This window comes from Neodiprion pinetum, chromosome 5 (genome assembly GCF_021155775.2).
Source record: "Neodiprion pinetum isolate iyNeoPine1 chromosome 5, iyNeoPine1.2, whole genome shotgun sequence".
NCBI lineage: Eukaryota > Metazoa > Arthropoda > Insecta > Hymenoptera > Diprionidae > Neodiprion > Neodiprion pinetum.
In genome coordinates, this window is record NC_060236.1 from 25,226,937 (window position 1) to 25,252,474 (window position 25,538).

Here is a 25,538-nt window from a genome sequence, read left to right on the forward strand (position 1 = left end):
CGAAATTGAGTAGAATGATACACGTAAAATTTGCAATATGAACATCAGAATTTTCATAGATAAAAACATAACCTAATCATGGAGTATTTAGGGGAAATAATTGCGCTTGGAGTAGATGGGATAATTTTTGGTATATGTTTGAAGCAGTATTATCACTGTAAGAATGCTCTCACCGCCGTTAAGGTAACCTACAAATGATTTACTCGCTAATCCCACTATCGCTAGTTTTTGCAATAAAAAAGAAAAATGTTTTTATCACAATTTCTTGCCGCATGCTTCAGTTTGTAAAAAATACTCCTGCACGAGGTTTAACCATCTTCCCAGTTCTCGCTGACTCTCCAATTTTAACCCTATCTCAAGTCTACTTTTTTTCTCTACCAGGGCGCAGAGTTTTACGATGTCGGCACAGACCTTGGCAAGATACTCGACAACACGTCAGGTCAAAAATTGGATTACGTAGCGATAAGAGGAATCGTCAAGCCGCTTGGCGAGCCTCTCTATAGTGTCAAAAACAAAGACCTAGCAGGTGTCGTTCAAAAATTAAGCGTCAAGGAACATGTCGTCGCTCGAACCACAACTGGTTTCTGGTTTGTTTTCTATCTCTTGATCAATTTTACAGATAAGCTTGTAAAATTGCTTCTTCTAATCCGTCATCGAGATAAATTATTGAAAATCAGCAAGTCTTTCAAAGTCATTCACACAACATCATTCAGGGATCTGTACAGAAGCTTTTTGAACAAGCATTTTTCCCAGCTAAAATTTTATCTCTAGACAAACATTGAATCTGGTGATATTGATGATTTGCATAGGTCAGATCAAGAGCGAACGATACAAGAAGTCTACAACAATGTACCATTTGTATTGCGACATGGTACTTACAATGTGGAAGTAGTGGATGCGCTTGCTGCGGAAATACTAGATATGGACACTATATCGGATCACTTTGAACCGAGTGTACCAACATTTACAGATCACCTTTGGGGTTTTTTTACAGGTGTGTTTTTTTGTGTTTATTCGTATTTCTGATCTTAGAAAAATTTGCTAAGCAATGTCGATCATCTTCTGCTATCTTATTTGAAACCGAACTGGCATCTCATTTATTCTATCCTACTGATGTACCAACAAAAACTCTAGCTGTGGTGTGACAATTCACTCAAATAGTTTAAAACCATTTAGGGGTTCGCCAGAGAGGTCTCCAGTCGACTGAAGAGATGCTGAGAGATGGGGCGATTATCACTGGCATAGGGGAATTGTCAAAAACGGTTGCTCGATCAGGAGGTATTAGATTACAACCACCGCTCAATGGGACACCCTATTACCTGACCAGCATGTCCGTTACCTCGCTTCTGAGGAAACTGGATGATCGAAAAAAAACATACTGGTATATTTGAATGACTGTTAGCAATGTTGTACTTTGACATAAATTTTAGAAAAAATTTCTCACGATACTATATTGGTTTCAGGTGGTTGTGTGTAATGTTTGGCGGCATTGGCCTTCTGATCAGCGGAATAGTAGTAAGGAGGTACTGGAAGGATAGAGAAGAAGAAAGATTGGCCAAAGAATTGAGGGAATCGTTAGCTGCGTCACGTAAAGAAAGAAGACAGAGAGTGAGAGACAAAGATTTGCGAGAAGATCAGATCTGCGTTGTATGTCGCTCGAATCCAAAAGAAATCATTTTACTTCCATGTGGGCACGTCTGTCTGTGTGAAGATTGCGCCGAAGGTATTATTACTCAATGCCCTGTATGCAGAACAACCATTTCGCAAAAAAATCCCGCATATTTTATATAGTCACGAATTTTTGGTGAAAAATTGACATTATATACAATTTCGCATGTATACATTTTTTTTAACAATTAAAGATATTTAGTTGGAGAAAACAACACTGTCAAGTCTTTCTAGTTACCGTAGCTATCCAAAAGTCAGATGATTGTATTGCATCAGATTCCCCTTGATTATTAGAATTTGACTATTTAAGCCAAATGGGCAGCAGCGTTTCATAACACCACCTTATGACTTATGGGCTTTCACTTCATCAATCGGTAATGAGCTCACTCAAGTTCGGCGCATACAAAAGATCGACTTAATGAAACTTGATCGTGTAAAAAATATAAATTTTAGTATTATTCTCATTAGTTAGTCTAGTTTATATTACAGTTAAAAATCCACCGTTTTTTTTTTGCCTCTATCTTCTGTGTTTGCAGCTAAAAGTAACTTAGCTTTATTGGACTTTCCAATGCCAAGTCTAGGCAGACCGCGGTTTAAACCTTCCAACAAAACACAAGCCTTGCAGATTTCCTGGCTCGATACAAATCCACAGCGAGTACAGTTCCTCCTCTCTGGCATCTTGATTCCATCTCTGACGGATAATCTCTCTCCTAAAGCACGATAAGGGACGAGTTGATATTTCGTATATTTTATTTGATTTTTCTACTAATTTATAACTAAAGTTCAAAAGAAACGAACTACAATTTCGTATTTCATGATCATCAATCTTACCCGAGTGAATAATATCCATTATTGAAGAGGGTCTGATTTTCTCAAGATCTTTGAGAAACATCCTAGCATAACCTCGGTATGCATTAGGAGCGAATATACATTCGGTTGAAAAATATACCAGACGCTTGAAATAGGCATACATGACTATTTCTTTTTCATACGTATACTTCAATGGCTTACATCTCATTATCGAGTCTGCACCAGACTAAAAAAACTTTCCAATTATCCGCACATCACAAAATTATTTCTTACCATTATTTGAAATAGGAGATTTAATGGTTTAGTTAAGAAGAATTTATCAACTATTAATATTTCCTTTGATTAGCAACTTAGAAATTATCCCAGAAATCAATTAAAAAGCTTTTTTTCTTACTGTGATGATAGATGTACATCGCTGTAATCTAGCGATATCGCCTCTTAAGACATTCATAAGAACCGTTTCAGCAATATCATCAGCATTATGTCCCGTAACGACGCAATCTACGCCCAACAAAGCAGCTCCTCTGTCTAAAGCCTGCCGCCTGAATACCCCACAAAATGTACAATTGTTTTTGCGACCCACCTAATGTTTATCGAATTTTTAGATAATACAACTTAATTAGAAGTACAGATTTTAGGTTAGAGGATACACAGAAAGAATATTTTCAAATTCTTTGATTATCTTTCCATAAACACCGATCTACCTGTGCTACAATTGCATCCATTGTCCATCCATACAACTCCTCGTAGGACAAGATTTTCAATGGCATTTCATAATCGATTTTATTTTGCTTAACGGTCTGCAAACTATCGTCACGATAACCTAGATAAAAATGTAATGGTATAGCGTATATATTGGGAGAATGGTGTTAATTTAGGCACAGGGTGTCATTCTCATATTCTCCTATTGAAAGTATAGTAAATAAGAAGCAGTACTACAAGTAGCGACGTTCAATTGGCTTAGTTATGTGGTAATTCAAAATTCTTTCGGTACATCCTGCGCAACTGATGATTTTATTAGATTAATAAACGCTGGCAAAACAAACAGTATATCGTCTCAAAATTCGAACAAAACCAGGTAAGTTTCTATTAATCAAGGATTGTACTAAAGGGACGTATTTCGACTTACCTGTGATACCTTCATCAACAGAGAGGAGAAATAGATCAAGACCATAATCGTATCGTTCGTTCAATAACTTCAGCACATAAGCAAGTACAGTAGAATCTTTACCACCCGAGGCAGCAATTGCAACTTTGTTACCTCTTTGAAATAGCTTGGCATTTACAATAGTGTTATGAACTTCCATTTCAAATGCCCAGAAAAAGCATTCCTTGCACAGAGCGTCCCCAGTCTTCGGTCTCTAGAAAAGAAATCTGCGCATGAACATCAACTCACTCAGATAGTGGTTTATGAATAAACCCAGTCGAACGTTTGTGTTAAAAGTATTGGATTGTATTAAAAAATGTGTAAGTAAAACGCACCCTTGATAACGTGAACGAACCTAACCTAACTTAACCTAACATGAGCTAATATTTTCGCAACGGCGTGACAAGGCGTTGTCACTTACTTTGAGGGTAGCATTTTTTCCACATTTCGCGGAGCAGGGTACGGGCATTATAGACTGCTTGATGAACTTTGACAGAAAATATATCACTTAAATGTTGAAGTAGGTTGGATTTGGTTGCACGGATTTTCAGATTTTAATAACTTGTCAACACAGAGTTCTCCGTGCTTGTCGAGCTGCTGCAAGTCAGTGAGCCTGCAGTGACGAGAACGCTGACTACATTGAACACAACAGGGAGGAGCCGTCTACGAGCGCCCTCTGACACTAATAGATTTTCGCTGAACGAACGCTGATCGATTCATTGTCAGACATTCTCTCTAATTAATATTCGTAACATATCTCTAACAGTCAACATATCTAATGAATCAGAGGGCATATTAATAAAAATACCCGACGGAATTAGGATATGTGATAGAAATCAAGCACACTGACTAAAGAATTGAAAGACAATTAGCTACGTCAGCTTCTTTATCGGCGGGAGCTGTTTATATACACAAAACCCCATTATCTTTAGTCCACAACCCCTTTAGGTCAGCCATCTTTAACAATACCAGTACTAACTCTACTCTAGTTTACACAAATCCCCGTGCAAAACCCTAAGATACCTGAAGCACAAGCACCCTGTTCGTTCGACCGAGAACGTTTGAATGAAAATATTTGCTAATGGTACAAGGGTATTCTGCGATCGCAGCATCATTCATATAGAATGGAGCTCGCTTTTTGTTTCGGACCGAAAACAAGTTAGCCGAAAGCTCAAGGCATTAATGAACTCGTTATGAACTACATAAATCCGATAAATACATACGTTCTACTTTCTAACCTCTGTGGTTGGCTAGTATGTGTTACGCAAGCCTCCATAGGATTGGCTTTCTTCAGTCTGGTTATATTTGTTACTCAATGCCGTAGCTAATTTCCCCTTTCTCATGGAAGGTCCGTGCTTTTTATGTATGCATCTCTAACACATACGCATTCGTAGCGGATACATGAAGAGTGTAATATTAAAAGGAAGAAAAGTTTGATAAACAAGCAGAAATTAAGGGCCGATGAAGTACCAACGGTTATTCGTAAATTGAAATATTTACCGGAACGTCAGTTGTTTAGCAATTAACCAAACGTGCGATGATCTGCATTTTTGAAAGTAACCCGTAGCAGAAGACGGTTGAGATGATAAAACCGTTGGTCGAATGTTGATGCATTAAGAGCAGCAGCTTCCGTTGAACGGACGGCTGGCTGGCCGTTGAACGAAACTCATCCTAACCTAACCGATTGGATATAAGGAAGAGCGTCCTTATTGAACATATATTCGGTGAAAGATCGTTGATACTTATTTCAAATATCTCACTCCGCATTCACCTTACGCCGAGAAAAATACATCATCGAGGATACGATGCTGTAAGTACTCTATTGCAGCTGCCCCTTCTTTGTTCAAAAATAACGTTTACTTGAGATACCCTTGGCGTTCCCTTCCCCTGCAGGGCAACAGTCACTTTGTAATTGTCAGAAAACAGCTCTTGTTACTCTTACAGTTAAACGGGATGTTGAAAGACTTTCCTTTTTTTTCCTCGAGCAATTAGCACATCGTGTTTTTCCTCGTTCTATTTCTGGAATGTCAATAGTATTCTTAATTTTTTTAATTCGAACCCTACATTCGATTAGATAAATTATATTTTTCAACATTTTAATCAGAAATCATCAGCAAATTGAAATTTCTTTATTTTATAGAAACTTTGGAATTCACAGACAGTTTATCTGAATTCCTACCTCAAAATCAAATATTTTAGTAACCCCTCGAAAATTCAGAGTCTTTGTTGGGACAATTATAAGTTTTAACGAATATTTATTTTTTTACAATTACATGGTGCTCTTAAATGACACAAATCAGTGCTTTGATTCACCCTATTTTCACAATTCTAGATTTGTGATTTGTAAGTCGAAATGGATGTATATTCAATTCTGAGGCCAAAGTTAGTAACGTTGACACAACAAAATATCGGGGATAAAAATCATTATTGCGCAATTTTAGAATGACTCAAGAAGTTGGCTTTGCAAAATATGAGTATGTTTTATTTATCATGGTGTTAATAAATTTCAGACATTCCTAGAGGTGCGAAATAACAATTTTTTCTTAACATGCATCGTTAAAGTAACGTTACTAATTTCAGCCTAATATACAATTAGACTCTTCATAAGTAAACATTCTGTACTTGAAAATTTTATAGCTATATTTTTTGACGTTTCGACAAATGTTGAAACAGAAATCATTCTTTTTTCATAATAAAACGAATATGTGATTGAAACACCAACCTCTGTCATTGATTCTTGAAATTATAACATTTTCTTTGAATAATTACATTGTCAAATGCTACGAGAATATAAAATCTGTTGAAAATTTCATTTTCTGTTGCACAGATTTCAGCGAGATTCCGAAATACTACTGAAATATTGTCTGATTAAATTACTGTGTATCAAATGAATATTACAAATAAAATAGGGAGAATGGGTTAGTTGTGGGCCTCGGGTTAATGGTCGGCCACTTGTTTCATTTACTTGTGTTTTACCTCCTGTTAGAATTAGGTGTTTCCTTCCATAACCATACAACTTGGCGATTAACCAAAAAATTTCCCATTTTGACCATAGTTATCAACTTTTTTTTAACAGGTACCATAACCAATAATTTTTTTACAAAATTATGCATGTTGTTTTCTTAATTTATATCTATACTTTTACGACACGATTACTTCTTTAATGACTTGGTACGTGATAAATTTCTGTAATAAAATACCTATGGCCAACTGTTGGTCCAATAGTGGACAACCACTGCCGACCAGTGGGCCTACTTTTCAAAATAGCCGACCACTAACACTTTCACCTTCATAAATCCATAGCGCAGCTTGTTTCGGTTATGCAAATGAGAATTATCTTTACGATAACGTTAATTGAAATGTGGTAAAATTCTTAGTAAATCATATTAAGATAACAATTATCAAAAATTAAAGCTTGTATTTAATATTCCTTTTTTTGACGAATATAAATTTTATCGAAATACTACGTGAACTTCCACTGTTATTCATTTACAATTATCTAGAAAAAAAAATTTAATACAAGGTTTCATCTCTGTTGCAAATCCTTTTCTTTAATAAACACCAGTGTTTGATTTTCAAACAGATAATTGAGAAGCATTCTTCTTCGATTATGATTTTGTTAGGTAGAGACACTGAAGAGCAAAACCTAGAGAAAACCATGGATCCTGCCACGGTGATTGCTCTCTGTAAGGAGAACATTCAACCGTTACGCCACGGAAGAAATGCTACACAATTAGGAACAGCACTACGTGCTCAGGAAGATTCTGATGCGCAGCAGATGCTGCAACAAGAGAAACAGTGAGTGTTTATTAATTTTGAATAATTATTAACAATTAATGATTGTTACTGCCTGTTGTAAACTGGCTACCTGTATTTTTGAACAAATATGTTATTCCTGTGCTGTGTAATAAAATGTTGAAATTGGCTGAATTTCTTTAAGGTGATTACATATACTACTTAAATTTCCGATAACACTAATATGTGGTAAATTTCTACAGCATGTATGAAGAGGCTATTAAAAATTACCAAGGTGAAGACCCACTGGAAAATTGGTACGATTATATCCTATGGGTAGAACAAAGTTTCCCAAGAAGTGGCCATGATTCCCATATTGGGAGGCTATTACAGCAATGTCTAGCAACTTTCGAGAAGGAAACCAAATATCATCAAGATCGTAGATTTATAAGATTGTGGATTAATTATGTAAGTCGATTACAAAGATTTCCAATTGTTTGTTGTCTGCTTTAGTGTTGAATACTCACCAATTTTATAATCTACCGTAATCGAGCGCATATGATTATAAATTCGTGATTTTCAAAAAAGTCCAACAATTAAGCCTGTGGCATTGTATTTTTCAGATAAGTATGCAAAAAAATCCCCTTGAACTTTACCAACTTTTACACCACAACGGAATCGGTACTATGGTCGCAGACATGTACAGAGCATGGGCTTTCGAGTTTGAGCAAAATGAGGATTATAAAAGAGCAGACGAAATTTATTCTATGGGAGTCGCTGCGCATGCTCAGCCGTACGAAGAACTGACTTGTGCTCAAACGTATGGATAAACAATTGATTTTGTTTCCCCTTCTTTATTTACTTACCCGATTATTTTAGTGTTTACTAATTTTTATTTTTATTTGATGCGTAGAAATTTTCAACTTGCTGTGGCTCGCAAGATGCTTGGACATCGCGATGAACGAGGAGCTGTTGCATTAGCTGAGCAACGTCAGGCATTCAGCTCTCTGCGAGCCATTAGGGGGGGCAAGAAAGTTGGCAGCATTAGAACTGGACAGAGAGTCCGTGATTATTTACCAGGTTCTCTACCGCAGGTCTACAATCCCAGCGAACTATCCAGAGAAAATGCCAGGATCCAGATATACCAGGTAAGTTTAAGCCTTGTTTTGGCTACATTGTTTCTTTACTTGAAAGGAAAGAATTTTTATTTCTTCGTAGTGTTATTCAAATAATTTAATTGGTGCAGTTTAATATAGTTTTGTTTTATACCTTTGCGTTCCTAGGACGATCTACCCGGAACTGAGCATAAAGGTTCTAGCATTCTGGATCATGTGCCAATAGAGGAAAGTGTGCATAAAGAGAATTCTATAAAACCTGGACCCTGGAGTAGTGCGTCTAAAAGAGGCCCATTGATACCTTCGACAATCAAAACATCTTTCAAAGGTAACAAAATTCACAGTGCTCTTTTGATTTACTTTTCTCTTTTATGATTGCCATGGAAAAATTGGGAATGTATTTCGCTTTTTCTAATTGGTTTTTCGGTTTTCAACATAATTCGCAATTCGACATTATACTTTTTCTGATTTCAGTTCACGAGGATCACCCAAGTGAAAATGACATGGATAAATTGCGACTATTTCCGAATCACACGCCATTCTTTGATGGAAGCAAGTACCACGAACATTTACATGTACCTGTTTTTGTCCCAGACCCGCCAAGTTCGGAGATTATACGTAAGGTGCATTATCCCAAAGACCTAGTGTACGCAGACAACGTGGATTTAAGTATGGAGGAAATCAGGGCGCAAAAATACATGAAGAGGTAAGTTTTACAGACTTCGCCCTGTACTGGGCAGTTCAACAGAGTTGGATTTTGTTCATAGAGCGAAGCAGAGCTTATCCAAGAGCAATCCAAAAGGGGAGTGTGAAATAGGCGATCAGAGATACGAAATGGTACAAAATAATCATCGGGAAAGCGATGAAAATAGGAAACGATTAACTGAAGAATTGTCAAGGTTAGAGAGGCAGAGGCAAGAAGCAGAGCAGCTTGAGCTGGAGCAGCAACGACATATTCAGCAGCAAAGGAGAGAGGCTGAACAAAGGGCACTGGAGAGACAGAGAGAACTGGAGAGGCAAAGGTTCGAGGCAGAGCAGCGGGAACTAGAAAGACGGCGGTTGGAGGCAGAGAGGATAGAAGCTGAGAGAATAGAGGCTGAGAGAATGGAAGCGGAGAGAATGGAAGCCGAATTAAACAGGCAGCAGAAAATCCACAGCTCGCGCTATATGAATCAGCATCATAGGGCTGCGGTGCAAAATAACGCTGTCGAACATTTGCTGGGGCAAAGTATAACTGTAAATACAAAAGAGGCGATGTCCGTTGTGCAGGACCTCTGGCATTCACCTGATCAAAACGCCAGTTCTGTTTCTATGCCTGGAAACGGAATTAATCATGGCTTAGTAGAACCGAGAGGTAAACTTGTGTTTGACATACACATGGACAGCTCCATGACTCAACATGCGATTACTGGGAACAAACACCATCAGCAGTACAATATGCAGCCGTACAGTGACCAAGAAAATCATCAACACTACCCGCCCACATATACGAGTCCTGAACATCAATCACCTTACGGGAACCACGCTTATAATGCCTACCATTACCAAATGCAGGTAAACTAATATAACTAAATATGTCATTTTTGCGTCTGTAAACCATTACGTCGAGTTTTTATACGAGGAAATTGCGGAATTTGCGCTTATGCACTTTTTTTTTAATCGTTTTCAGCCGCATCATCAACCGCATGTCCAGCATCAGCCACATATTCAACCACCACACATGCAGCAACATGTTCAACCCCAGCAACATCATCAACAGCAACAACCCCAGCACCATCATCATCAACAGCACCATCAACAACACAGTATTTCTACGCAGCAGCAGCAACAGCAACATCATCCCTCAACTCACATGCAACATCAGCAACAGCAACAACACCAGCAGCATCATCATATTTATGGAAATATATCTGCGAACAGTAGTATTGGCTATCAATCGTATCATAGCGCAATAGGGTCACCACCGACACATGACAATAGAGTGGAGCCTCAGAAACAGGTTCAATTTACACCTTACATAGATCCCGATGTGGAATCTAGCAAGCCGTATAAAATGCCATCTGAATTGCCTTATATTAAATCACCGGGAATGAATCGAAGAGATCTCAAGTACCTAGAAGGGGCTGAGGACAAAGAGAATGCGATTTCCGTCGACTATAACGGTCCCCTAGAGGATGAGGCTGGCCCCAAACAATCTGAGCAGGACAATTTATACGTCGATGAAAGCCTTGGTATCACTCCTTTGACCAGTGAAAACGAAACTTGCTTCACACAAGCGTTCAACAACCATTTAACAGCTTCAACGCCAATCACCAACCATTTTAGACACTCTTACAGAGGGAAGGAAACGCAACAGTTTCAGGAACATGATATTCGTTCTCAAGGGTACGTTTTTCAGTCTGATCATTGCCATCATTGTAATGATGATTTATTTTCATTCGATTAATGAAGAAGGTTAATCACTTCTAGAGGTACAAAATTTTATTTTCAATGTTCACTAATCTGTCACTTGGGTTACATTTGGGATCAATAATTCTTCTCTTTACATACAGACCAACTGAAACTCGAAGCTGCGAAGGCGAGGAAAATAAGTTGAGCGTCATAATGGAATCTACTCGAGAGTACGTTTCAAGTTCCTCTGGAAGCAGTGGTGCTCATACGAGAACTCCTGGGCTAGGGTTCACTTTAACAAGGGAAGATTTACTACCTATAAAAGAGCAGTCGACTTCCCAAGGTGCGTACTACTGGAATTCGAGAAACAGCTTGTTTCTCTATGATTTTAAATCTTGTTTTGTAATACGTGAGATAATTGGAATTCTTTTTTTTGAATATTAGATATGGAATCAACAGAATTCTTGCTTGCGGCTAATCAAACTTATGAACAGAAAATGAGAGCTCAAATTCAAGCAGTTCATGCCCAGAGTCCGCGAACTGTACAGCGTAATGTGGATCAGATAACGTCCGAGATAAAGAACAGTTGCGATCTTCGTAAGGCGATTAGTTTTAAGCCTGAAAAAGATGATTCCATGGAGTTTGAAGAACATGAACCTATGGAGGAGGTTGAGGAGGAAACATTTGAACTTCCTACCGGGGATATTAACCCATTCGACAAAGGCTTGATAACTGGCTTGTTGAGGAAAATTAAATTCCCACAGCCACATCATGCAGTTGGGTATACCAAATTGGATTCGAATATAAATAAATTTGTGCCTTCTACTATGGTGACGCTTGGTGAGTCTGTTCATTCATAATTCGAATGCTAAAGTTCTAATGAACTGATATTTAATATGTCATTTTAGATAATTTTGTGACAAATCTGGTCTTGAGTTGACTTAGTTTGTAAGTTCCAAATGTTGAATGATAAATCTGCAAGCTCTTGTACTTCAAACATGTGACAGTTAATAACCACTTTTATGAGCATGAAAAGTATGATATGCATATTTATTTATTCATTTCACGTATTCTACAGGTACGGAAGCGTACGATTTAGAAAAGTGCCTTGGAAAAGGAACCTACGGAACAGTTTATAAAGGAATAAACCTTCAAACTGGTCAGGCGGTTGCTTTGAAAACGCAAAAACCTGCCTGGGTTTGGGAGTATTATATTGCTAGAGAAATAAAGGCTCGCTTAACGAATCCTCATATGGTAAGTAAAATCCGAAGGATGAATAATACGGAAATATTTTGAAACAATTTATGTGTGCTTCAGCTTCGCGGATTTATGGACATAACGACAGCTTACGTTGCGAATAATGCGAGCACTCTCGTTTCCGAATTTTCAAAGTATGGGACTCTCCTCGCCGTGGCAAATCAGGTGAAATTAGCTACTGGCAAACAACTGGGTGAGCCGTTAGCAATATTCTTTACAATTGAAATGCTGCAAATAGTCGAATATTTGCACAAATGTCAGATCATACACGGGGATATAAAACCGGACAATTTTCTACTTATGCATCTGTGAGTATACGTTTTCATTCCCATCATCTTTTCACATCAAAGTAAAACATTTTTCTTTCAACTTTCCATACTTTGTTTCGGCAGACCTTCGGATGACGTTAGACCGACTATACAGCTAATAGATTTTGGCTGTAGTATTGATATGAGTCTATTTCCCGAATCGACGAAATTTACGCATGTTATTAAAACTGAAGATTTCACATGCATCGAAATGCAAACTGGAAAACCATGGACTTATCAAACCGATCTATATTGCTTAGCCGCCTCGAGTCACTGCCTACTTTTCGGCAACTACATGCGTGTATCAAATAATAATGGCCGATGGTTCATTAACTCGAAAATACCAAGGTAAATAACTGATAATTGTAAAATTATCATTCTTGAAATGTCAACATTTTTTTTTTTTCTCTCTCTTTTAATAAATAGCGGATGGTTTTGTATCAGTATTACCTACTTACATTCACCTTGGACTGAATTTATAATCAACGCCACGTTGTCCATTATTTTCAGGTACGTCAAAAAGGCTGCATGGGAAAGATACTTCACTGAATTATTGAACATTGAATCTTGCGACAAGATGCCTGACCTCACTGCGCTACGCAATGTACTTGAAGAAACTTTGTCACAAGTATCTGATCTGCGAGCATTTTTAAGATCCTTCTCGAACACCCTAAACAAACGATAACGCTTATTAAATCGAATCCATTGATCATTATGCCCCCAATTTCCCACCCCCTAGTAAAAGAATTCATTACTATTATTATAATTATAAAATTTGAAATTAATATTGTGATATTTATTATTCCATTATTATAATACTGTATATCTATACATAGTAGGGAAGGAATGGAGTTTACTTGTTTTTCTTCTCTGTCTCTCTCTCTCTTCTCTCTCTCTTTCATCTCTTTTCTCTCTTTTCTCTCTTAGTTTTCCGTGTTTGATTTTCCGTAACGTAATTTTATCCGTAATTTGTTCAAAAACCGATTTGTACCTATGAAACTATCACAGATCGAATTAGGTGAAACATCAACCAGGGCACTTATTTAGTTTCTTTTTTCTCTCTAAATTTGGAGTAGCATTTTGCAACGTGGAGCTATAGTAGTAGTAACTAATGTATTGCCATTCGAATCCGCAAGTATGTGAAAGTTTTGATTGGGCTAGATTTGCACAAACTTCTTGTTCTGTTTTCCGAATCGAATACTTTAAATCGTATTGTTAGTGTTTCATTTTCTCCACCGTTTTTCCTTCTTCTAATGTTTTACTTTGACCCCCGCAATAGCGACCCAAAAAGTCTTGATAATGTATACATTAATTGTAAGTGAATGATTGATTTATTTCAAATCAACGATTTGGAACAGACATAACAATAACAGTATGTAATAATAACTATTATAACATTCAGACGATAGGTGAGATTCTTTGTTCAAACAATCATTTTTACCTTGAAATTATAGTTTGCTATTCGTTACGTAATGTCCAAAATGAGAAGGAAATGATAATTTAACTGTGCCTCCTCGTGTTGAACAACAGGACTGAGTGAGTGGTTCGTAGATAGAATTTTGAAACACAGAAAACATGGTCAACTTATTCTACACATCATTGAATTCTGCGAGATACCTTTTTTCTTCATCTATCCACTTTTCAAAGGCCTTTAAAACACATGCAGCTGTACCATCTACACAATAACTTAATCTGACCGCATAAAGTTACCAAGGCTTCTGTTCGCTCGTTAAGTACACTATAAGATAATTTTATGATTAAATACGTACCTACAGTATAGAAATATACATTACATTAGGCTCAGAGACCTTTAAATCATAGTAATAATAATAATAACAATAATGATACTATACACAATTTAAACATCATAGTATTTTAGTATAATAGCTAATCACTATCGAAGGAGCACAAAGTGCCCAGGGACTTTGAAAAGCTAAAAAAAATATGCCTTATCTTACATTGACGGTGCAGCATCGAAGTATGATATTTCAATTTGTAATTACAGTTACGCTCTTTGACATAGTGTTAATAACAATTAGAATAAGAAAGCGCTAAAGAACGGTTAAGTTATTTATTTCGTGTACGATTGTGTCAAGAACTGCCTTTATTTATGTGTCATAGAAATTGGACAGACAGTCTTTCAATTTATATGGTAATTGTGAATACAAAATATACATATATGTACAGTCGATCAGTAGAGTTAATTTCGCAGTAAGTCTGCCTGTCCACTTTAAAAAATATTTTCACTCTCTTATTTTTTTTTACTTACTTGACAAATAGTGTTTTTTGCCATTTTTGGTAGAGCTGTAAAAAGCATTCTTTATAAACATAGTTTCTGATCAACAAATTGCAGCACCGTCTCATGATAGTAAGGATACCAACTTGTCATACTATGTCTAATACTGTCCAAAAAATATTGCGCTATCTATTATATTATTGTACGTATGTAATATCAAATTATGAACTCTTATAAAATAAATAGATATTTAAAAACAGACGCGCTTTACGATAAGATGGTTACAACTTATGCACAGAATTTTATGGCATGTAGTAATCAAGTCATCTGAATTAAATGCGTGAAAACTTCATGTGTAAACTCGGCATCTATATCTTTCTCTTGCCTGTACCTTCAAATTCATTTTATCAGCATTTTATTGCCTAAGTGAAGTAAAGCGGGAGAATTTGAGCCTCTGATTGTAACGGTAGAAGCAAACCGGTCGTATATTCAGATTAAAATATATTTCTGCGTGTAGAAGTGAAATTTACAATTAAATACGATTATTTGGATTATATCTTACATGTTTCACGTGTATATACATCTTTTTAGCTGGCGCAACAACATAAATATTAAAGTATAAAATTTTACTGAATATAAGTACGGTTAGACATATAATTATTTTGTGATATAAAAAAAATCATACATGGTATTTAATCATCGATTAATTGGAGCAAAGCTTGCTTGTTCTTGAAACTACTAATTCACACGATTTATGTTCGGAGAGATTCAGTCTTATTCACAGTGTGCCCTCACAACTAGGTCAAATTTGATTTGTTAATTAGATATTCATGTTGAGGAATTTCATTTGTCATTCATTCTTCAGTATTTAGGTTTTCCCATAAAATTTTCGATTTAAGAGGAATAGAAGCAAATTGACATTGATCTTTGCCTTTCCAAACATATCCATTATAGGAGCACCTTCGAATTGTAGCTGAAGCAATTTCTGGATATCTACATCGACCTTTTCCATTTCAACTCCCATGAATTTACCCCGAACAGTAAAAATTCCGCTGTGTTCCGTCGGACTTATCTCAAATATTACATTCTTGAACTGCGAATGCGGAAGTCCATCCACTTCTAGCAGTACCCCTTTCTCTTGAAGCTTAGCTGCCGAATATTTCAACGTCATTTTGGACTTTAACTTACCGTGATTATTCTTTTGAATCGTCTTATAGGCGTGCAAAGACCTGTTGAATATTCCATTTAGCATCAGCATAAACGTTGCAAAATTTTGATACACATCTTCTAAAGTTTTTATTATTTATATCAATACTGTAGTCAACTACATTACCCTTTACCAGTGTTGAGGTTCTCCAAGCATCGATGTATGTACTCATTGTAAAATTGTACCTGTTCTTCATAGTACTTAGTTTTCTGGTCAAGACTTTGTTTTGTCGCTCTGAGTGTTTGTAGTTCTGTTCTTCTGAGAATCCTGTACTTGCTTTTATGGCAAAGATCTTTTGCCACTGCAGTTATTATGTTTTGATAACCATCTGCCCTCGACACCCACCCTCCAAGTTCCAGTTTGCTGAGATATGCACGCAGCTGAGCTTTACAATCGTTCAAGGAAGAACTAGAAAAAAAATATTGATGAAACCTTTTCACCTTATTGGCAACTCTTTTACAGCCTAATGTTTTTCTAATGATTGATGCTGATTTTTTTAAATTTCACACCTTTTATGGACAGTTTTTACCGAGCTCGGTAAGTACGATTTTTTGTCATAACGCTTCTCTTCAATTGGTGTTGTGTTGTTCGCCAAAGCATCCGCTAATGAGTCCCCGTTCAAGAACGGCAACACTGACACCAACAGCTCTTTCGTTTTAATAAAAAGTTTGTTCAGACTTGAATCGTTACTATCAGGTACCTCAAACTTGTTTATCAATATCAAGCAGACCTCTGTCTTTCCAAGACGAATCATATTAGACTCGCAAATAGGATCGGCTGGAACATATAATGACAATAACATAAGGTTGCTTGGCTTGATGGTACTTTTCTCGGAAAATCAAGTTAGATGCTTGCGGCTCACTTATTCCCATTAATGAAGCCACCGTCGGTGTTTGTCCCAGGTCATCTAAAAGCTCGTGGAGAGGATCTAGAGGGTCGGGAGCAATTTGATACTGATATTCAACAACGAGGCTGTGAGTGTCGCAAATTTCCTTCAAGAACAAAACGAATGAAATTAAATTTGTTGCTATTAGCAAGTTTGACTAAGGATATTTGATCAGTTTTTATTACTTGGAGAGATATGTAAATGTCAGGTTTATGTATTAGAGTTGCTTCTGTGAACTCGTGTATACGGAAATGCTCTTCCAGCTCATCAATTTGGCAGCAATAACGGAAGAATTTTTTAAACTTCTCATGACACTCAATTATGAATGGATTAAGGCACACCAGATGCATGGCTTCTTCGCCAAACTAGAGTTGAAAAGATGGTGAAACAAAGAACAAACAGATTAAATATCAATAAACGGCAAAGTTGAAACTCTGAACAAACATAGTATTAATATACTGTTACCCCTTTTTTAGATGCAGCAAATTGTAGGATCTTGGCTATGCTAGCCAAATTTCGTCTTTGATCGTTAGAAAGTGATCTATCTACAGGTAGAGTAATGATGTCAAATGCATCGGGTGCGACAATAGCTGCGTTGATAAAATGATAGTAAACCAAGTTTCCGACAACTTTCAGGATATCTTTTTCAGCAGCATTTGGAAACTTTTCAGTCAAAGTGTCATTGAGCACTTTGGCCATGTAGAGCATACCGAATGGAATTAGCTTGCGAGACTCTGTAATTGTCGTCAGAAACTCCATAACTGTACTCTTCAAAAGTGTTATGCCTTTGTCGAGTCTGTGTCGCACTTGTTCATAGGTCAATGCCTCCTGTTGAGTCACTGTGTATGGAAGATTTCTGCAGAAGGATATAAAAACATATGTCAATGAACTTCCCGTATGTACTCATCAGCTAGACATCTTCTGAAATTTAAAAAAGTGACAACGTCGTTGAAGACAATGAATCCTTTCTTACAATGTTTGCCCTGTTTCCATTTCTAACTGATTCCTCCAGCACTTATATATATCAACAGGGTTCGTTTCGATATTTATCTTCTTATCGGCGAGTATTTTCTGTATGATTGGGCCCACTATTTGGCGCAAAGGATTTTTCCCACTCAATTGACGGGCGTAAGTGACTACCATCTTTAACACCAATGGATCTCCAGTCACTACTTCTGAAGGTTTTTCAAATTTAGATCTGAAAATATAATGTTCGTATAAATACTGTTCATATAAAAACGGATTTTTGGATAAAAATGTAAAAATTTAATTCCATATAAGACTGAAATCGAAATCCGCTGACCGAATTTCTTCTTGAAGAGCGCTGCGAAATAGTTTTAGCAGTAAGTACTCTTCCCTCATATTCGAGCCAAAATTGAATAGTGTAAGGATAACATTTTGCAAAAACTTGTTGGTCTTGCTCTGCGGTAAGAGGAATAAAAGTTTTGATAAGTATGTAGGATTAGTTTGTAGGGCATAAAAGAGGTGCTGGTATCCTTCCAGCATCTTACGCCCCTCTTTGGTCAGAGACTTTAGTCCTTTGTGTGAAGATCCTTCGTTGAACGAATTCTTTCTAGTTCTATTTGTATTCTTATCTTTTGCAAGCGATTCCAGGTGTTTTCCATGTACCACTACATCCTATAATTTTAACATTTCCTTCGTTCAAGTATTCATGGGAATAGTTGCACATTCATACGATTTAGCAACTAAATTCTATCAAGTAACTGACCTGCAGAGTTATTCTGTTCTGTATGAGGAGTCCGATTTTAATGTCCATGTCATTCAACTGTTGTAAGAGGTTCTGATTATGTCTTATTGTTTGAACTACTTCAGTTCTAATTTGCTGAAAATAAATTAACCATTCTTATTTTCATCATTTTTTGATATTTTGTTCCAATTATCTACCTCATACACGAAGTGATTCTGATATTTAAAAATCATTTTTCCCCAATTGCAGCTTATGAATGAACATTTTTTTTTCTACGATACCTGTAATTGAAGATCCTCATCGTAGTCTTCGGCATTAAAGTCTAAAATTGGTAGGAAATTTCTTACACTTGAAAATGGCGGTTTGTCAAGATGAAGAAGGGAGTGCAAAGCTCTCCTTGCCGCTCTCCCACGCCATAAGGCCTGAATTTTAATCACCTTCTCTTCCTACAAAACAAATTACAATAGATAAGATATAAGCAACGCGCAGTATGAAATTAAAGTATAAAGAAACTTACCTCTTTTTTGCATTGATCGTAAATATTTTCATGTTTTTGCTGGGGATTATTTTCTTCATTGGCATTTCTTATCAAGATAGTAGCAGAATACTTTTGCTGTAAAATTCGCCGCCACCATCTCTGAATACTGATAATTTTATCAATATTATTATGAAATTTGGCAAAGCGATCGGATATTTTTTTACGCAATAAATATCCTCGTATCATCGACTGCAGCTTAACAATTGCTTTCTCGTTAATCCTGCTTAAGTTTTTTTTACGATTGTCGATCTCCACTTTGTGTATAATATCCTGAAATTAAACAAAACTTGTCAACTACAATTTTTTGTGGTCAATATCAATCTCATTCTAACGCTGATTTTCACCTGGATATCAGTTTTGCTGATGTAATATGTTTCCAAAATACCATCTGGTTTGTCCCAGGTATATTTCTCCTGGGTCATATCGATATACGCTACATTTCCTCTATTTGTTACATGACGAACGTATGGGCCAAAGAAGTTTTGTAACTGTAATGAGTGATCTTTTAACATTTCTTACTATAAAACTGACAATATTTAAATTATTCCATAGTCTTAATTGATAACTTACCTTATGCTGTTTCATGTTATGCAAGAATTTGTGATATTCCTCCTTATACTTTGGATTTATATTTAGGCCGGTTGATCGCAGAGAGTCATAAGTCAATTCAGCGTCGTTTTCATCGATAGCAATGTTTACTTGAGATAAAAATGTGCAAGCTAAAAACCGAGATTAATTAATAACTTTTTTATCCGATACTTTCGTACATTCACTTGAACCCCTTAATCATTACTTGATTAAGAAAAGATATCTTTACCAGCTTGCACTTCCTCCACTTCGTCATAAACGATTTGAGCAACATTATTAACATCCTCAAGCCACAATCCGGACCCATCAGGATGATTTTCATCCAAAGCTTGTTTGAACAATTTCAAATACAAAGAAGAATCAGCTGGAGGTATTGGCTCTCTCAATTTGAGAAGTGGGTTTTGAAGTGTATTGATGATGCCAGCTCTACTATTATTTATAACTGCATCGTTCAACTCGTTCAATACCAGGATAACTGTCAATAATGAACAGTCATCAGCAAACATTACATGAATTACAGAACTCAAGTATTTAGTAGACACTCAATATCGGTTGCGTAACTGTATTATACCTGCATTGTCTTCCTGGCATTGCTGGTTTACAATATCTACACATTCCTGAATGTCCACATATGTCAAAAGAGGATTTTCGCTCACAAATACTGCTTGTTTCTCAATACGAGCTGCTGCTAATGCTCTGTGATATTTCACCTTATTCTCTATGTCGAGTAGCTGTATAAATCATTACCATTAAATATAACATTTATTACTTAAACATCTCAAAAACATTACACCTTTGAAAATCGACAACTTGGAGATATTGGATCTAAGAAACTTGGAATGCTCTACATTAGAACCGATTCTGAAAATTATTCTGATTTGTACAAATTAAAACCCACTTGATCTATTAATATTAAGTATGTAAATTTGATTTAAAACTGATCATAAACTTGCCATAATGTGAGTTTCAGGGTGGGTCAGTGCTTGATATGTCAATTCAGGATTCCCAGTGTCAACTGCTTTGCTGACAGCCGCAATTGAAGATAAAACTTTTATGCTAACAATAATATCACTGTAGGTGAGTTCTTTCTGCAATACAAAATATACTCATTTATTGATCAATATATTTCTAATCAAATACAAACGATTTTTCCTTCGTTCTTTCATGTCCAAGTATGTGTTACCTTAGACTCGATACAGTCGATCTTCATCTCCTCGTAATATAAAGGTGCGGCAAATTCATCGATGTAGTAAGCTAAACCCAAATTTGGATTCATCAGTGAGTTTAGCAGGTCTCTTTGATCACCATTTTGCAATGATTGATTCAGTAACTGAACTGCCTCGGTACCTAGATTTATTGAATAGTGAAAAATATCACATGACAGTAACTGTTTATTAGTATCTACAGAAATGGAAGACTTTTAAAACACATTAACAAAACAAATTTCAATCAGCCTAATCAAAAAAAACTGTGGATTCTGTTGGAATCCTACTTTTGCATCGTTCTACCAGTAGAAAAGAAATACGTACAAATTTCCACAAAGCAATTAATAAGTCGAATAATAAAATGCTTGGCATCAAGTGAACTTTTTCTCCCCTCACAAGTTCGATGTAAAACTAATTATTATTTCTGATAATTTTGGAGAAGCCTATAAAATATATAAGGCAGCAATGCAAGTTACACCGTTGCCAATAATTTGTTGTCTCGTATTTTGACAAATAATTATTACCAATATACAACGAGTGGGGTATAATTGGTTATCCAAGATACTAACGTCGTTGGGAAACATCTGCTATTCCGTTAGCGATGTCCACAGACCGTTGAACTAAATCTTTGCAGCCTTGGTGCTCATCAGCTTTGATTTTCCATTCCGGAGTTTCTATTAACTGAAGCAATTCCTTTCCATACAATTCAGCATTCGCGTTTATAACGTTCTGTAACAAAAATGTCAAGTTCTCTGATTAAAATCACAGTGCATTGTCAAATCAGGATCCAGACCAGGTATTGAATCGCAAAAAAATAACTGACCTTCAATTGAAGTGCAGGCACACTCAGAGCACTAATCAAAGTTTCCCCGATTCCTTGGTGAACAGAAGCCACAACATCTTCTAGAGCGCACTGAACTGTGTGTAATGTACAAAGTTGTTATTAATTTTCTTTGAAAAATCTGTGCATCTATAGACTAATAATCTTAATAAAAAGATTACTGGAATTCTGTAAATGTACTTTTCATGTATTGAAAGAGATACAGACGTCGAAGAGTAAAGTATCAACATATGCATAGCAAAATCACAATCTCTCTAGGAAATAAGTGGTCAAATAAGTTACCTGAAATCTTTTCTCTATCTCTTACCATTTACCGCATTGATGTGTCCTTGAATTTCAGCCTGGGTCAACAGTTCGTCGTAAGCATCAGGAACATAGCTATCATTCAGAGACTGTAAATACAAAAAGTGAAAATCAACCATTGGGTTTTCATTATTTTATAAAAAAATATTAGAAGGGAACAAGATAGAAAAGTAGAAAAAAATTCCTTGTTGCCTATATTCGCCTAAACATTAATATTTCTGACCCTATTCTGTGCAGCTTGTGTCTTCAATTCCTTAGCTTTGGACAAACTCTCGCGGTATCGCTGAACATTACGAGAATCAATATTTTTCAATCTCGCGGCAGAGTTTTGGAGGGTTCCTAACATCGCGTTTTCCACCTAACAAATAGACAAGTCATGATCAGTAACATGATAAACTATTAAGGGGGATAGGTGCGAATGATTCCTATTTTAACACAATGACATATTTTTATTACTTGCCTCTGCATCAAGGGCTTGATTTATGGCAATTACAGCCGCGTGCAGAGCGGCTGTATTTCCTGGCATTTCGTTAGTTAATAATCCACCGATTTTTTGGAATGCTGGCATCGGCAGTCCAAATTTTTTTAATTCTTTGCTCATAACGTTTATCTCTTCATCTAAACAATCAAGTTGTAATTAGCAGGTAAAGGACATCATTAGGTGGAAAATAAATATTTGTGAGTGACATTATTGAACAACTGATAAACATGTTTGTTTGTAATATTGTTCAGACTTCGAACGATTAGTTATTCTTGGATTATCTGAATCTTGATTTGGTAGTGATCATTCTTGGAATAATCCACTAAACTTTAATGAGCTGTGGCATTTCTAATCGTACCTGTGAAATTCACTTTTCCATACAAGTCTTGAATCTGCGGTGCCATTCCCATTTTGAATAAATGTGTACTGAGTGCATGGATGCAGTAGATAACTCTTGGCATATTCTTTTTGTCATATATATCTGTAGTTTCTGGTTGAAAAGTCTGCGGGGAAACAGTATCTTAGGTAATTAAAAAATCTTGAATAATAAATATTAATATATAAATTACACTGAAGATCGTCAATATAACTGTTTAAATTCACATTGATGAATTTCTCTTGTAATTTGTTTTGATTCTTTGTTAAGTATGATATTGAATGATGATCTCATGAATTTATGTATAGAAAATGATAGGTTTCTTGCAGCATATTTAAATTCTTTGCAATCATTTTTTACTTTACATGAGCCTTTGCTAATATATTCCAGCAAACGAGGTCTTTCATGTATTCCGTTTCACTGCTGAACATGTTTCATTAGTTCATAGGCAATTTTTGTTACATTTACTCCAGGTGAAATTAGGCAGCTGGATCAGTAATTAGAGAACTATTTGAAAACTCATAAAAAAATCTTGATGTCAGTTTAATTGAATATCTCTGTATGATTTTATTTTGTACCAACGGCAGCTGCATGCTCTTTAAGCATTTTATAAAATGATTGATATTGTCTGTGTGGCGAAACTGAAGTCCAGCAACGGCATATCGTTTCTGTTCAGGATCGTATATTTTATTAAAAGGCAAAACATCGGGTGCGATAAAATGGCACAACTTTGCCAAGTAAACTCCATTCCTCAAATTTTCCTCAAGGTCAAGAGTCGCAGGTAGTTTCTCCCTTAGACATGCTTCCAGCCACCTATGCAGGATTCAATTAGACAAATGAGTATGTGCATAAATAATCGAGTACACATGTAACCATAGCCTTTGTACTTTTTTGCCTCTTCTAAATGACAGAGGTATTCGTAAGCAACAGTTTTGTGGCGTTGTTCGTCCATTTCCTCAGCCGATTTCCTTGCCTCATCGGTTGCTGTGATAAAAAAAAAAGAGAAAGAAAATCAAAAAGCCTGCCATAGTTGAGGAAAATAATCTGAAGAGAAGACGTAGATTTAACAAAGTTAAAAGATGAAATAAAAAAAAAATACTTCAAGTTCAAAGAAGAATGAGTAATACGAGTGATTGTTTATTGCCATAAATTAATTTTTGCAAGAAACGATGAAGTGCAAAATGACCACGAGCCATTTGAACGATCGTCGATTCAGACAGTTTGGTTAATTGAACGACGTGTGGTTATTCAAGTACTTTCAAAGAATAAAAACTTGCCATTTTGAGGGATAATTGTCATCGTCGCAATTTCCCTCATGTTGTGGACTTTCTCTCGTTGATCCAGGCGTTTTGTTTTAATTCAGTATCGATAACAGTGTTGCTCGTGTTTACACCCGGACAGTACGTTATATTATTTCACATTCAAACTTCACAATGAGTAGAAGGGTGGGGATGTACGCAAGGCAGCAGGTGTTTCTTCGTTGCCCGGCTCTGTTGCGATTGGCCGAACGTCATCGACAGCCTGCGCCAGAGCTAATCAGCTTTCAGTTCGTAGTTACACTCGCCAATCGAAGGGTCGAGGTGCTGCCATTTTCCAACGAATGGAGAGGTAGCTCATTTCGTTCGGTGTTTAATTCTGTGGATTCGGTACTTCGGATAAAGTTGAATTCGCATCACATTATTCCGAAGGGATAACAATCGTGCGTGAATTATATTCTTCGTTAATAATTTCTTGTGAATTTGAATTCTTTTCGGCAAGAGACATGTGAAGGGTGATCAGTGTGACAAGTGAACGTCGAAGACAAATCTGTTCAAGGTGCACGCAAGACCGATCGGTTCGAATTTTTTCTATATCATAAAGTTACCGATGGCATCTCAACTCGATTACAAATCGCGAGTGATAATTATATTGTCGCGGCATGGTACTAAGGACATCCGTGTGACGATTCTTCGCTGCGATCGAAATAATCGTGAGTAAATTTTCGTTCATTCGACAACGAAGTCGTGGTTAAACGGTAGGAGAGATTGTGCAGTGCTTCGCTCGTAGTGAAATGGTTATAACAGACGTTCATTGAAGCTGTATTCAACGTCTGAGAAAAATAATATCAGTCAATAGTTTGTTTGGTTTTATTCTTGTCGTATCTCTATCATAGATATATCAATACCGAAGTAGATTCTGAAATCGTTGTCGCATGATAGTATAGAGAACGTCTAAAGTATTTTAGTTCGTCTATGCAGTCCGATCTAAAAAGAAATCAAAAAAAGCCCATGAGTCAATTTGATAGCATCATAGATTTTTGGTGGGACCAGCTTACGACGTAACGATCATAAACAATTGATAAACGATCGGGCCACCATCTTGTTGATAGTTTTGGAGATTTTTGGCGGGATGAACTTGCGATGTGAACATGTAGCGATAAACAATTGAATGATCGCGCTTCCGTTTTCATCTGAAGTCTGAATTATTGATGCAGCATTTGTGGAGTGAAAATGTGCGAATATATCTGATGAAGATACACGCAGCAAGTGAATCTGGTTGACGATTCGTACGTGCAGGTAAGAAATATTACACTTTTTACATACAATACATGAAATTTTACATGCTTGACGGCGCAACACTGATGACTTAGAATAAAGATCAGTGCCGCGCAATAGTAATGCGTACAGCGTGAAAAATTGATTGATTGTGTATACCACAAGTGTTTCACGAACGTATCTTGACTTGCCTATGCACAGGCG

At 36.5% G+C, this 25,538-nt stretch overlaps 5 protein-coding genes across 6 annotated transcripts in view; 3 read left to right on the forward strand and 2 right to left on the reverse strand.

Moving 5' to 3' along the window:
- Positions 1-36: 36 nt before the first annotated feature.
- Mul1 (mitochondrial E3 ubiquitin protein ligase 1) lies at positions 37-2,597 on the forward strand. Its single transcript, XM_046626912.2, has 5 exons — positions 37-183; positions 382-587; positions 810-994; positions 1,177-1,381; positions 1,464-2,597. Exons 1-5 carry the CDS (start codon positions 79-81, stop codon positions 1,789-1,791), a joined length of 1,029 nt encoding a protein of 342 aa, XP_046482868.1. The 5' UTR covers positions 37-78; the 3' UTR covers positions 1,792-2,597.
- On the reverse strand, positions 1,180-4,249 carry Ctu1 (Cytosolic thiouridylase subunit 1). The gene is made up of 7 exons (XM_046626913.2): positions 4,047-4,249; positions 3,608-3,839; positions 3,183-3,301; positions 2,873-3,061; positions 2,500-2,704; positions 1,445-2,378; positions 1,180-1,355 (listed from the first exon to the last, which is right to left on the reverse strand). Exons 1-6 carry the CDS (start codon positions 4,092-4,094, stop codon positions 2,158-2,160), a joined length of 1,014 nt encoding a protein of 337 aa, XP_046482869.1. The 5' UTR covers positions 4,095-4,249; the 3' UTR covers positions 1,180-1,355; positions 1,445-2,157.
- Positions 4,250-4,950: 701 nt separating this feature from the next.
- Positions 4,951-13,754, forward strand: LOC124219396 (mitotic checkpoint serine/threonine-protein kinase BUB1). The gene is made up of 15 exons (XM_046626895.2): positions 4,951-5,435; positions 7,249-7,423; positions 7,624-7,828; positions 7,984-8,180; positions 8,274-8,508; positions 8,644-8,803; positions 8,950-9,181; positions 9,243-10,029; positions 10,145-10,860; positions 11,028-11,209; positions 11,311-11,706; positions 11,945-12,120; positions 12,184-12,431; positions 12,516-12,779; positions 12,942-13,754. The coding sequence occupies exons 2-15, from the start codon at positions 7,284-7,286 to the stop codon at positions 13,114-13,116; spliced, it is 4,113 nt and encodes a 1,370-aa protein (XP_046482851.1). The 5' UTR covers positions 4,951-5,435; positions 7,249-7,283; the 3' UTR covers positions 13,117-13,754.
- A 984-nt stretch (positions 13,755-14,738) lies between these two features.
- Positions 14,739-24,208, reverse strand: LOC124219395 (ras GTPase-activating-like protein IQGAP1). Its single transcript, XM_046626894.2, has 26 exons — positions 24,078-24,208; positions 23,688-23,784; positions 23,379-23,613; positions 22,783-22,927; positions 22,404-22,561; positions 22,167-22,301; positions 21,948-22,032; positions 21,623-21,717; positions 21,369-21,528; positions 20,778-20,941; positions 20,548-20,682; positions 20,166-20,325; positions 19,824-20,069; positions 19,577-19,725; positions 19,351-19,494; positions 18,986-19,276; positions 18,750-18,914; positions 18,490-18,603; positions 18,064-18,398; positions 17,734-17,958; positions 17,226-17,616; positions 16,946-17,125; positions 16,737-16,866; positions 16,384-16,651; positions 16,001-16,282; positions 14,739-15,896 (listed from the first exon to the last, which is right to left on the reverse strand). The coding sequence occupies exons 1-26, from the start codon at positions 24,115-24,117 to the stop codon at positions 15,536-15,538; spliced, it is 4,890 nt and encodes a 1,629-aa protein (XP_046482850.1). The 5' UTR covers positions 24,118-24,208; the 3' UTR covers positions 14,739-15,535.
- Positions 24,209-24,372: 164 nt separating this feature from the next.
- LOC124219402 (uncharacterized) overlaps positions 24,373-25,538 on the forward strand; it is a 77,605-nt gene continuing 76,439 nt past the window's right edge. The window contains exons 1-2 of one of the 2 annotated variants that reach the window (XM_069136599.1): positions 24,373-24,769; positions 25,274-25,355. The gene's annotated coding sequence lies outside the window, so the exon portion shown is untranslated. Of the gene's footprint in view, positions 25,356-25,538 lie in introns of both variants that reach the window. The other variant, XM_069136600.1, reaches the window with a different exon arrangement.